The 11,871-nt window shown below is 43.2% G+C and overlaps 1 protein-coding gene across 1 annotated transcript in view; it reads left to right on the top strand.

Moving 5' to 3' along the window:
- LOC311110500 (WASH complex subunit 2A-like) overlaps nt 1-11,072 on the top strand; it is a gene marked incomplete at its 3' end in the record, with an annotated part of 19,922 nt that extends 8,850 nt beyond the window's left edge. Inside the window, exons 18-31 of the mRNA XM_084153021.1 lie at nt 2,149-2,250; nt 2,337-2,438; nt 3,200-3,369; nt 3,522-3,645; nt 5,455-5,688; nt 6,001-6,183; nt 6,282-6,413; nt 6,616-6,750; nt 6,857-6,940; nt 7,706-7,765; nt 8,287-8,487; nt 8,663-9,373; nt 10,574-10,736; nt 10,924-11,072. Of these exons, the coding sequence (XP_084009147.1) occupies nt 2,149-2,250; nt 2,337-2,438; nt 3,200-3,369; nt 3,522-3,645; nt 5,455-5,688; nt 6,001-6,183; nt 6,282-6,413; nt 6,616-6,750; nt 6,857-6,940; nt 7,706-7,765; nt 8,287-8,487; nt 8,663-9,373; nt 10,574-10,736; nt 10,924-11,072 (2,550 nt within the window). The remainder of the gene's footprint in view (nt 1-2,148; nt 2,251-2,336; nt 2,439-3,199; nt 3,370-3,521; nt 3,646-5,454; nt 5,689-6,000; nt 6,184-6,281; nt 6,414-6,615; nt 6,751-6,856; nt 6,941-7,705; nt 7,766-8,286; nt 8,488-8,662; nt 9,374-10,573; nt 10,737-10,923) is intronic.
- Nucleotides 11,073-11,871: the final 799 nt, after the last annotated feature.

The following is an 11,871-nucleotide window of genomic DNA, read 5'->3' as shown; positions in this document are numbered from 1 at the left end:
GACCGGCGACACTAAAGCTGCCAGTTGGAAACAAGACACTTTTTCGTAGCTATTAAGTAGTAGATTCCCAAATGCCCAATAAAAGCACAGGCATTAAGCTGGAATTGTGTAGTAATGTGACTAGGACATGTGTTCACCACTCAAATCATCACTACTCAAATCATCACTACTCAAATCATCACTACTCAAATTACAAAATCATCAGTACTGACTTACCACTCATGTACAGTGGGGAAAAAAAGTATTTAGTCAGCCACCAATTGTGCAAGTTCTCCCACTTAAAAAGATGAGAGAGGCCTGTAATTTTCATCATAGGTACACGTCAACTATGACAGACAAATTGAGAAAAAAAATTCCAGAAAATCACATTGTAGGATTTTTTATGAATTTATTTGCAAATTATGGTGGAAAATAAGTATTTGGTCACCTACAAACAAGCAAGATTTCTGGCTCTCACAGACCTGTAACTTCTTCTTTAAGAGGCTCCTCTGTCCTCCACTCGTTACCTGTATTAATGGCCCCTGTTTGAACTTGTTATCAGTATAAAAGACACCTGTCCACAACCTCAAACAGTCACACTCCAAACTCCACTATGGCCAAGACCAAAGAGCTGTCAAAGGACACCAGAAACAAAATTGTAGACCTGCATCAGGCTGGGAAGACTGAATCTGCAATAGGTAAGCAGCTTGGTTTGAAGAAATCAACTGTGGGAGCAATTATTAGGAAATGGAAGACATACAAGACCACTGATAATCTCCCTCGATCTGGGGCTCCACGCAAGATCTCACCCCGTGGGGTCAAAATGATCACAAGAACGGTGAGCAAAAATCCCAGAACCACACGGGGGGACCTAGTGAATGACCTGCAGAGAGCTGGGACCAAAGTAACAAAGCCTACCATCAGTAACACACTACGCCGCCAGGGACTCAAATCCTGCAGTGCCAGACGTGTCCCCCTGCTTAAGCCAGTACATGTCCAGGCCCGTCTGAAGTTTGCTAGAGTGCATTTGGATGATCCAGAAGAGGATTGGGATAATGTCATATGGTCAGATGAAACCAAAATATAACTTTTTGGTAAAAACTCAACTCGTCATGTTTGGAGGACAAAGAATGCTGAGTTGCATCCAAAGAACACCCTACCTACTGTGAAGCATGGGGGTGGAAACATCATGCTTTGGGGCTGTTTTTCTGCAAAGGGACCAGGACGACTGATCCGTGTAAAGGAAAGAATGAATGGGGCCATGTATCGTGAGATTTTGAGTGAAAACCTCCTTCCATCAGCAAGGGCATTGAAGATGAAACGTGGCTGGGTCTTTCAGCATGACAATGATCCCAAACACACCGCCCGGGCAACGAAGGAGTGGCTTCGTAAGAAGCATTTCAAGGTCCTGGAGTGGCCTAGCCAGTCTCCAGATCTCAACCCCATAGAAAATCTTTGGAGGGAGTTGAAAGTCCGTGTTGCCCAGCGACAGCCCCAAAACATCACTGCTCTAGAGGAGATCTGCATGGAGGAATGGGCCAAAATACCAGCAACAGTGTGTGAAAACCTTGTGAAGACTTACAGAAAACGTTTGACCTGTGTCATTGCCAACAATAGGTATATAACAAAGTATTGAGAAACTTTTGTTATTGAACAAATACTTATTTTCCACCATAATTTGCAAATAAATTCATTAAAAATCCTACAATGTGATTTTCTGGATTTTTTTTTCTCATTTTGTCTGTCATAGTTGACGTGTACCTATGATGAAAATTATAGGCCTCTCTCATCTTTTTAAGTGGGAGAACATGCACAATTGATGGCTGACTAAATACTTTTTTTCCCCACTGTATGTAGTGAAACGTAGAACTTGTAAGGTAGTGATGAATACTAAGTTCATTTTTTTTTCCTCAATGAGGCTGTAGCGATATACTGCCACCAGGTGGTGACTAGAAACAATTACATAATATGAACTATTACAATTTGATGGTTCTTGAAAATATATATGAATGCTTGAAAATGTACTTGAAAGTCCTTGAATTTGAATTGCCACTGTCTGTACGAACCCTGTAGGATGTTCGGGGTGATCATGAAACATGATAAAGATATTGTATATGCTTTATTGTTTTACAGTTTTAACCCCACCTTTCTGTCCCTGTCTTTCTACAGATATGTCCAACCATCCCTAAGAGTCAGTCCAAGCCTGAACCCACACCTCAGAGCAAAGCCAGCAAAGCTCCTCTGTCCATCTTTGATGACGAGGAGGAAGAGGTGAGAAGATGAGCCTGACCTATATCAGTCCATAAAATATGATTAATTTGCATCTTCATATCTAACCACTTCCTTTCATCATGCAGGATCTGTTTGCGTCTGCAAAGAAGTCTAAACCAAGCCAGGCTGAAGCCGTCACACCACATGTCAAAAAACATCTCTCTATCGCCCTCTTCAGTGATGACAAGGTAATGGGAGGGAACGGAACCTTGCTACATAAACTTCAGTTCAACTTCAGCCTTTCAGAAAATAATGCCTAGCCCCCTCCTGTAGCCACTCCCCCTTTGGTATTCACAGATCTGAAATAACTGGAGAGGTGTGTGGGCAATTCCACGGTAACGGAGTGATACTGAGACTCCGTTTTTACCATTTTAAAAAGGTATGTAAAAAAAAAAAAAAATAAATAAAAAAAAAAAAATGATTGCAAAGTTAAACAAACCATACAACTCTAGGCACAAGGAAAACACATTTACTTGAAGAACAGTACAGATGTAAAGTTTGGTAACAGAATGAGGGCACCAACAGCACAAACTGTCATTCTGTTACCAAACTTTGCATCTGCACTGTTCTTCAAGTAAATGTGTTTTTGTAACAATTTCTGTGGAAATTGTTAAACGTTGTCCTTGTGCATAGGGTTGTATGGTTTGTTTAACTTTTTAATCATTGGTTTTTGTTTGACATACATTTTAAAGTGAAAGATCTGAGTCTCTGCATCAGTCTGTAACCGTGGAATTGCCCATAGCCAATATGGTGATGGCAACTCCATCCAATGGGCTTAGGACAGCTTCAGATATGAATTAGCTTACAACCATCCTATTCCTACAAATCTGCAAACACCAGAAGGGTATGGGGCAAGGGCCAGATTTTGAACCGGGCTTGATAGTGAAGGTTGTCTCTAATACTTCAACAGATGCTATCTATTTAACCCTTTGTATTCTGTCTGTATCAGGACCAGTGGATGAACTCCAAGCCTAGTGCTGGTAAGACAGAGGGTAAGACTGGAGGGATGAAGTCCAGTGATAGCGCCCCATCTAGTCTACCCAGTGTCATAGCAGCTCCTAAAGACAGCCTGTTCGATGAGGATGATGACGATCTCTTTGCTACTACCAAGGAGTCGAGGTAAACTTCATATCCATAGTAGACAACAATGGAGACATTATGGTAAAATGTTTGACTAGTGCCCCCCCAAAAATACAAAAACATGGTTGACTCAACCTATAGTTAGGGTCTTAGTGTCGTTTTGATGGGTGTAAATGGCTGTGTTGATGCAGTCAGAAGAAGCCACAGAGAGTGTCTCTCCTGTTTGAAGATGAGACTGAGGATGATGAAGATACGCGATGCCTCTTCGGCTTCAAACCAGCCGTCAACAACAGCTCTACTCTAGCTGACCCTAAAGTAAGCCTGGGTTACAGATTCTGCCTGTGTCACAAATGGCACCCTATTCCCTATATAGTGCACTATATAGGGAATATGGTGCAAATTTGGGAAGCAGCCACTGTCATGAATGAATAATCTATAGGTGAAAAGCCTTTGAGGGAACAATGGAATTCAGTGATATGTAGGCTCTTATCTATTATTTTAAAACAATGAAAATATTGAATTAAAATGTGTTTTTATTCATGATAGTTTTCTTGAGAAAGTACAGTTTTTATGTACTCTTCATGGAATATATGTGTGGTAACATCCCTGCAGTGATATGTACAGTGCCTTGCAAAAGTATTCATCCCCCTTGGTGTTTTTTCCTATTTTGTTACATTACAACCTGTAATTTAAATTGATTTTTATTTGGATTTCATGCAATGGACATACACAAAATAGTCAAAATTGGTGAAGTGAAATGAAAAAAAATAACTTGTTTCAAAGAAGCCCCTAAATAAGATCTGGTGCAACCAATTACTTTCAGAAGTCACATAATTAGTTAAATAAAGTCCACCTGTGTGCAATGTAGGTGTCTCATGATCTGTCACATGATCTCAGTATATATACACCTGTTCTGAAAGGCCCCAGAGTCTGCAACACCACTAAGCAAGCGGCACCATGAAGACCAAGGAGCTCTCCAAACAGATCAGGGACAAAGTTGTGGAGAAGTACAGATCAGGGTTGGGTTATAAAAAAATATCAGAAACTTTGAACATCCCACGGAGCACCATTTAAAATCCATTATAAAAAAAAAATGAAAAGAATATGGCACCACAACAAACCTGCCAAGAGAGGGCCGCCCACCAAAACTCACAGACCAGGCAAGGAGGGCATTAATCAGAGGCAACAGAGACCAAAGATAACCCTGAAAGAGCTGCAAAGCTCCACAGCGGAGATTGGAGTATCTGTCCATAGGACCACTTTAAGCCGTACACTCCACAGAGCTGGATTAAAATTTAGCTTTTTGGCCATCAAGGAAAACGCTATGTCTGGCGCAAACCCAACACCTCTCATCACCCCGAGAACACCATCCCCACAGTGAAGCATGGTAGTGGCAGCACCATGCTGTGGGGATGTTTTTCTGCAGGGACTGGGAAACTGGTCAGAATTGAAGGAATGATGGATGGCGCTAAATACAGGGAAATTCTTGAGGGGAAACCTGTTTCAGTCGTCCAGAGATTTGAGACTGGGACGGAGATTCACCTTCCAGCAGGACAATGACCCTAAGCATAATGCTAAAGCAACACTCGAGTGGTTTAAGGGAAACTGTCTTGGAATGGCCTAGTCATAGCACAGACCTCAATCCAATTGAGAATCTGTGGTATGACTTAAAGATTGCTGTACACCAGCGGAACCCATCCAACTTGAAGGAGCTGGAGCGGTTTTGCCTTGAAGAATGGGCAAAAATCCCAGTGGTTAGATGTGCCAAGCTTATAGAGACATGCCCCAAGAGACTTGCAGCTGTAATTGCTGCAAAAGGTGGCTCTACAAAGTATTGACTTTGGGGGGGGGGGGTGAATAGTTATGCACGCTTAAGTTTTCTGTTTTTTTTGTCTTATTTGTTTCACAAGAAAAAATATTTTGCATCTTCAAGGTGGTAGGCATGTTGTGTAAATCAAATGATACAAACCCCCCAAAAATCAATTTTAATTCCAGGTTGTAAGGCAACAAAATTGGAAAAATGCAAAGGGGGGGTGAATTCTTTTGCAAGACACTGTATGTATGGTTGAATTTTAAAAAACTAGTCATTTACCCCGTAGCTCATGCCCTTGTCCTGTTCCCCAGACTCCTGCTGTGGCCTCCCCAGCCCCCTCGCTGTTCCACACAGACAAACCTGAGGAGGTGACGGCACCTCCTTCTCCCCCAGTGGATAAGAGGCGTGCAGAGAAGGAGAGGGTAGCGAAGGAGGGTCCTGAGGTACAGCACCTGTCCTCTCCACTAGAGGGCAGTGAGAGTAAGAAGAAGCCATTAGGGGCCGTCAGTCTGTTTGGAGGGATCAACGTGCTGGGAGCAGCCAAGGTGAGACGCTACAGAAGGCTCAGGGTAGAAGTTCTCTCTAAGCTCATCTAGGATCAGCTGAACTGAAATTTTGCCATAACCTAGTTTTGGTCATTTGGGTCGTTAATCAAATAATCTTTCCTTGATACCTCACATCCTCTCTCCTCAAAACGCATTGGAGAAGAAAGCCTGAGGGGAGGGACCTTGGACCTTCTCTTCCAATATGGTTGAGGAGGCGGCAAGGAGAGAGGAAAGGTGAATTGAGATGGAGCCCTGCTCCTAAGTGTGAGGTGCTGTACTCACTCACTCTCTATCTTCCTGTCCCTTAACAAGCAGACTAAGAGCCCATTGGACGAGACGGATGGTGATGACTTCATGTCTAAGGAGGGCTCGCCCCCCATGGAGAAGGAGGCCAAAACGAAGAACACTGTCAGTCTGTTTGATGACGAGGAGGGTGCTGACTGGACTGCCCCTGTCTCCATACCTAGCAAACCAACTGCCAAAAACACACTCAAGGTTTGTCTGGGTTCGTTTATTCATACTACTGACAATTCCTGTGTGTGTGTGAGTCTGTCTGTCTGAGTATGTGTGTAAATCCTGTGTCTGTGCGTTAGCCTGCAGAGGAGCGTCCTCGTACCAAGAGCAGCACCGGGGTGTTCCAGGATGAGGAACTGCTGTTCAGTCACACTCAGCAGAGAGACAACGACCCCGACGTTGACATCTTCGCCACGCCTGACAAGTCTGTGGTGAGTTCTAGGGACAGTAGACTCAGTGAGAGGGGAAAGGTGTTAGTGTTGGGCTAGAGCAAAAGCCTGCACTCACCAGGACCAGGGTGGATGTCTTGTATTGCATCAGCACATTGACGTGTACTAGTTGCTATTCCTTTTAGTGATAAATTAATTGTACTAATGATATTGGTGGTGATAAAGTGCTGTGTTCCTGTCTCAGAGGTCCAGGCCCAGTAATGATAATTGCTCAGTGAAGTCCGGGCCCAGCTCAGTGAGGTCGGCAGCCCCAACACTTTTTAGTGATGAAGATGGAGATTACCTCTTCAGCTCTGTCAAGCCCAAAGCTCTTCGGCCGGTTCCCTATTCTAAATCCCCTCAATCAATGAAAACAATAGGAATACAACTTGATTAATTTACTGATGACTGCACATCCTCAGTCCTTGTCTTTTATTTGACCTCAGAAAGTATCGGAGAAGCCCAGTAAACACAGTAAAGACGAGCCATCCCCAAAACCTTCTGTGACCGCACCAGTCACAGGGAGTGAGGTAAGGCTGATGAAACAAAGAGTCTTAGGCAGGCAGCCCAATTCTGAATATTTTTTTTTACACTAATTGGTCTTTTGACCAATCGCATCAGATCTTTTCACATCAGATTTTTTTCAGAGCTGATCTGATTGGTCAAAAGACTAATTAGTGAAAAAAATATCAGAATTTGGCTGCCTGTGTAAATGCAGCCTTAGTGCTATGCAGTCTATGTGATTGCCCATGTGTTTCAGAATTTGAAGGATATCTATAGACAGTAATGCTCTCTCCTCTCAGTTGAGACTTATTATACTGTGATATATTTCAAAGGAGTGTTATCCAGGCTGTTACATTGCTTTTGGAGATACTCCTGTCTGTGTCTAGATTACTTAAAGGTCCAGTGCAGTCAAAAACTGGATTTTCCTATGTTTTAGATATATTTCCACACTGAGGTTGGAATAATATTGTGAAAATTATGATAATGTACTTTTAGTGTAAGAGCTGTTTGAAAAGACCACCTGAAACTTCAGCCTGTTTTGGTGGGATGGAGTTTTAGGCTGCCTGGTTCCAAACCTCTCTGCCAATAACAGCTAGTTTTCCCGTCCACACTCAGACCACTCCCAGACAGTCCTAGCAAAATTATTGGTTGAAAAATTGCTCTTAGTTTTGTTTCTTATTTTCAATTAAAACGGTCAAAAATCACAGTAAGTTACTTAATTGTAATTTGATATTCAGATAAAAACAGCTGCATTGGACCTTTAACCTGATCTATGTTGTTCAATTGCACAGAAGCCGTCACCAAGCCCTGTAAAATCTAAAGAGCCTTCGTCATGGATTGGAAAACTCCAAGTAAACATATATATATATATATATATTTTTTTTTTAATCAGTCAACGTTTTACTCTATCTTTACTCTTTCTGAATGAGCATTCATTCTTCCAACGTGTTTTCTCTGCCAAACATATTTGAACCTCTGCCTCTGCCTTTGACATGAAACATGTCGTCTTGTCTTTTCCACTGCTGGCATAAAAGCTAAACTGAGACAGCGTGACTGTCAGATTGATTCACATAATATTTTGTTTTTTACCGTCAGTCTGAAAGCGATTGCTCAGCCTTTCTTCTTCCTGAAACTGCATGAATAGATGTCGTTCCTACGTCTACATTTTTTCTTTCTTTATTCTTGGGCTCTCTTTCCTCTGTTTGTCTACAGCTTTGTTCTGATGATCATGAGGGACTGCATTAACCAAATTACTTGTAAATCCAATTATATAATGTGAGGACCATTCGCATGTGTCCTCACTGTGCTACAAACCCTCTCTTATAAAGGACTTTAGTTGGTGAACAAATGTGTTCCTCCTCCCCACTTTCAGACCAACCTGGTGATCAACCCTGCTGCCAACCTGCCCGGCGCGGTCCTACCAGGGATGAGCCCGAGCCCCAGCCCCAGCCTCACCTCCTCAGGCCTCAGCCCCAACCTCACCCCCAGTCTGCCAGGGACCCAGTCCCCTAGCGACGGAGGGGTTAGCTTCGACCACCCAGTCCAGGTGTCCGTGCTACAGAGTGCCAACAAGGTGGGTCAGAGGTCAGGCACTGGGGTGTGGTGGGCATAATGGAACACGGTGGGAGAAACAAAGAACGCCTACTTTTGATCCTCCAATGATAGAAATGTATAAAGCTCTAACCTTGTATCTTGTACCTTCCTGAATAAGCCCCTGTTATGACTCTGTGTGTCTTCTCTTCCTGTAGGGCCGAGCTAAAGGCTCCAGCCACCGCAGGCCCCAGACCAGGGCAGCACGGCAGACGGCAGCTCAGAGCTCTGTGGACCAGAGAGACCAGAACCAGGGAGAGGACCGGGCCGGACCCAGCCCAACCCTACCTAACCCAACCCAGCCTAGCCTGGCACTATCTAACCTAACCCTGCCCAGGCCTAGTCTACCCAACCAAGCCCCAACCACTGCCTTACCCTCCTCCTTACCTGCCTCCCAACCCACGCTCACCGATGTCTCTGTCAGACCGTCAGTGCTAACACTAGCAGTGTCCAACACCCCTCTAAAGAGAGAGACTTCTAAGGGTAGCAAGGTGAAGGTGCTGCCTTCTCCCGACGAGGCTGACCTGTTTGGCTCTGACAGCCTCTTCGGGTCTGTCCCTGCCCTAGCCCCAGCCCCCAATAATACCACCCACTCACCCAAACTCACCACAAAGACTACAGAGGGCGAGTTGACTCCGAAGAAGGAGAAAGAAGCGACCCCTCCGTCCCTCTTTGACGACCCCATGGGTGACCTTTTCCAGAAGGTGAAAACGAGGTCAGCTAAGAAGGCAAAGGCCTCTTCCTTCCTGGAGGATGAAGAGGATATATTTGTGCTGGGAAAGAGCTCCACTCCCACTACTAACATTACTGCTGGGGGGAAAGTCACTAAGGCAGGGGGCAACTCTACTCCCAAACAGGACCTCTTCCAGGTATTGGTCATGATGATCAATATTGTCAGTCAATTGACCAATCAGTCAGTTTATTTATTTATTTATTTATTTATTTATTTATTTATTGTACAGCCAGGAATGTACAATATCTTACAATCATTGAAATGTTAGTTTATTTTTCATCGTACTAGTTGGGGGGGGAAATATCGATAGTTACATATCGCAATATTATTTTGGACAATATTATATAGATACTTTGACTGAGTATTTTTATTTTGCTAGGTAGCAGTCGGTGGTACCTGTGCCAAAACTCCGGTATCTTTCATCCTATAGCTAGTTCTCCAACTTCTTTTTAAATAGTGAGACAACATGTTTTTATTTTCCTGATCAAAACTAATTTTGTAACATTAGGAACACCTTCCTGTTAGAGTTGCACCCCCCCCCCCCCCCTTTTGCCCTCAGAACATCCTCAATTTGTCAGGGCATGGACTCTACAAGGTGTCGAAAGCATAGGGATGCTGGCCCATGTTTCCCACAGTTGTGTCAAGTTGGCTGGATGTCCTTTGGATGGTGGACCATTCTTGATACACACGGGAAACTGTTGAGTGTTTTTTTTTTAAACGGCAGCGTTGCAGTTCTTGACACAAACTGGTGCACCTGGCACCTACTACCATACCCCGTTCAAAGGCACTTACTTTTTTGTCTTGCCCATTCACACTCTGAATGGCATACATACACAATCCATGTATCAATTGTCTCAAGGCTGAAAAATCCTTCTTTAACCTGTCTCCTCCCCTTCATCTACACTGATTTGAAGTGGATTTAACAAGTGACATCAATAAGGGATCATAGCTTTCACCTGGATTCACCTGGTCTATGTCATGGAAAGAGCAGGTGTTCTTAATGTTTTATATACTCTGTGAACAATATGTTACGAACATCATTGCAATAAAATCGCAATATCGAATCGCAATACAAATGGAATCTTGAGAATCGCAATATCGGCACCTAAGTAGCATGATAATATCATATCTTGAGGTCCCTGGTAATTCTCAGCCCTACAGTACATTATAGTAGTCTAAATGCATTTGGTCTGGCTCAGCGCATGCTGACTCAGCCTATCTGCTTATCCAAGAGTCACGATCTCTGCAACAGGAGGTGGAGGGAAATCCATATATTCCTTGGAAAGTGTGTGTGTGTCTGCTTCTTGTCTGAATATGTCTGTTTCTGTTGTCCCAGGATGAAGCGGAGACTCCACCCAAAGCCCACAAAGAGAAATCCCTGGATGCCAGCCTGTTTGACGACAACGTTGACATTTTTGCTGATTTGACAGCCACTTCAAAACTGAAAGAGAAGAAGTCCAAGAAGGCGGAGACTAAATCAATATTTCATGATGATATGGGTGGGTGTTTACAGAGCATATATTTCGGAATATCTAGGTTTTGCATTGTTTGTTGTTCCTCAATAACTGTTTCAACATGCACCACAGACAAATATAGGTATGCGTGCGCACACACATACACAGTCTTACAATGCCATTGCCACCAGTTTGAACTGAAACATCTACTGGACATGCTTTCTCTCCACAGATGATGTCTTCTCTCCCAGCACTGTGAAGCCAATGGCCAAGCAGCCTCCATCCAAGTCCAAGAAGAGCCCTCCCTCCCAGGACACCAGTGCAGCGGACGACTCGGGCAACATCTTCGACGACCCTCTCAATGCTCTGGGCGGGAACTGAACCGTGGACCGTTCCTGAGGAGCTAAAAGTTTGAGTCCCAAATGACACCCTATTCCCTAGATAGTTCATTACTTTTGACCAGGGCCCATAGGGCTTTGCATCCCAAATGGCACCCTATTCCCTAGATAGTTCATTACTTTTGACCAGGGCCCAAAGGGTGTGCTCTATGTGGGGAATAGGGTGCCATTTGGGATGCAGTCCCTAATTGTACAGAAAACCTTTTGTTGTTTTGTAGGACTGAAAAAGGGGTTGGAGATATTAACACTGTTCTTTATAGAGACGGTTTATATAAAAACAATCCATCGATCGACGTAACCTCGGATGGAAATTAAAACCCAGGTAGTAGGGGATGATTCTGATACTCATCTCTGATTAATAACAAGTAACTATTTGGCTTTATTTAATTTCCATGGTAGCAGCACTCCTTAGTCGTCATTAGGCCAGCTGCTAATAAATAAATAGTACATTATTTATAAATGTAGTTGAAGAGCTCTCTGTGTTTTAGCATTGCCATTTTGAGATTACATGTCGTCATTTGGCTGTGCCATATCACGGTTATGAAGTAATTGTTTTTCAATTAATATGAAATTGTTAAATTTGCCTATGATGAATGATTTTTTTTTTTTTATAATTAAAATAATATCTTCTGAAATTTGAAAAGTGTGTGGTAAGTTTGTTTCTAAGATCTGCAGCACTACTTTAAAGCCATTTAAGATGATGAATAAGGAAGCTGGACTGAAAGAGGAACAGCTGTTCCTAGATTTACACCGTTCCTTCCCTTTTATTACAATTCTACTAA

The sequence above is a fragment of the Coregonus lavaretus genome (genome assembly GCF_964263955.1).
Source record: "Coregonus lavaretus genome assembly, chromosome: 36".
Lineage (NCBI taxonomy): Eukaryota > Metazoa > Chordata > Actinopteri > Salmoniformes > Salmonidae > Coregonus > Coregonus lavaretus.
This window is presented reverse-complemented; position numbering and strand designations above follow the sequence as displayed.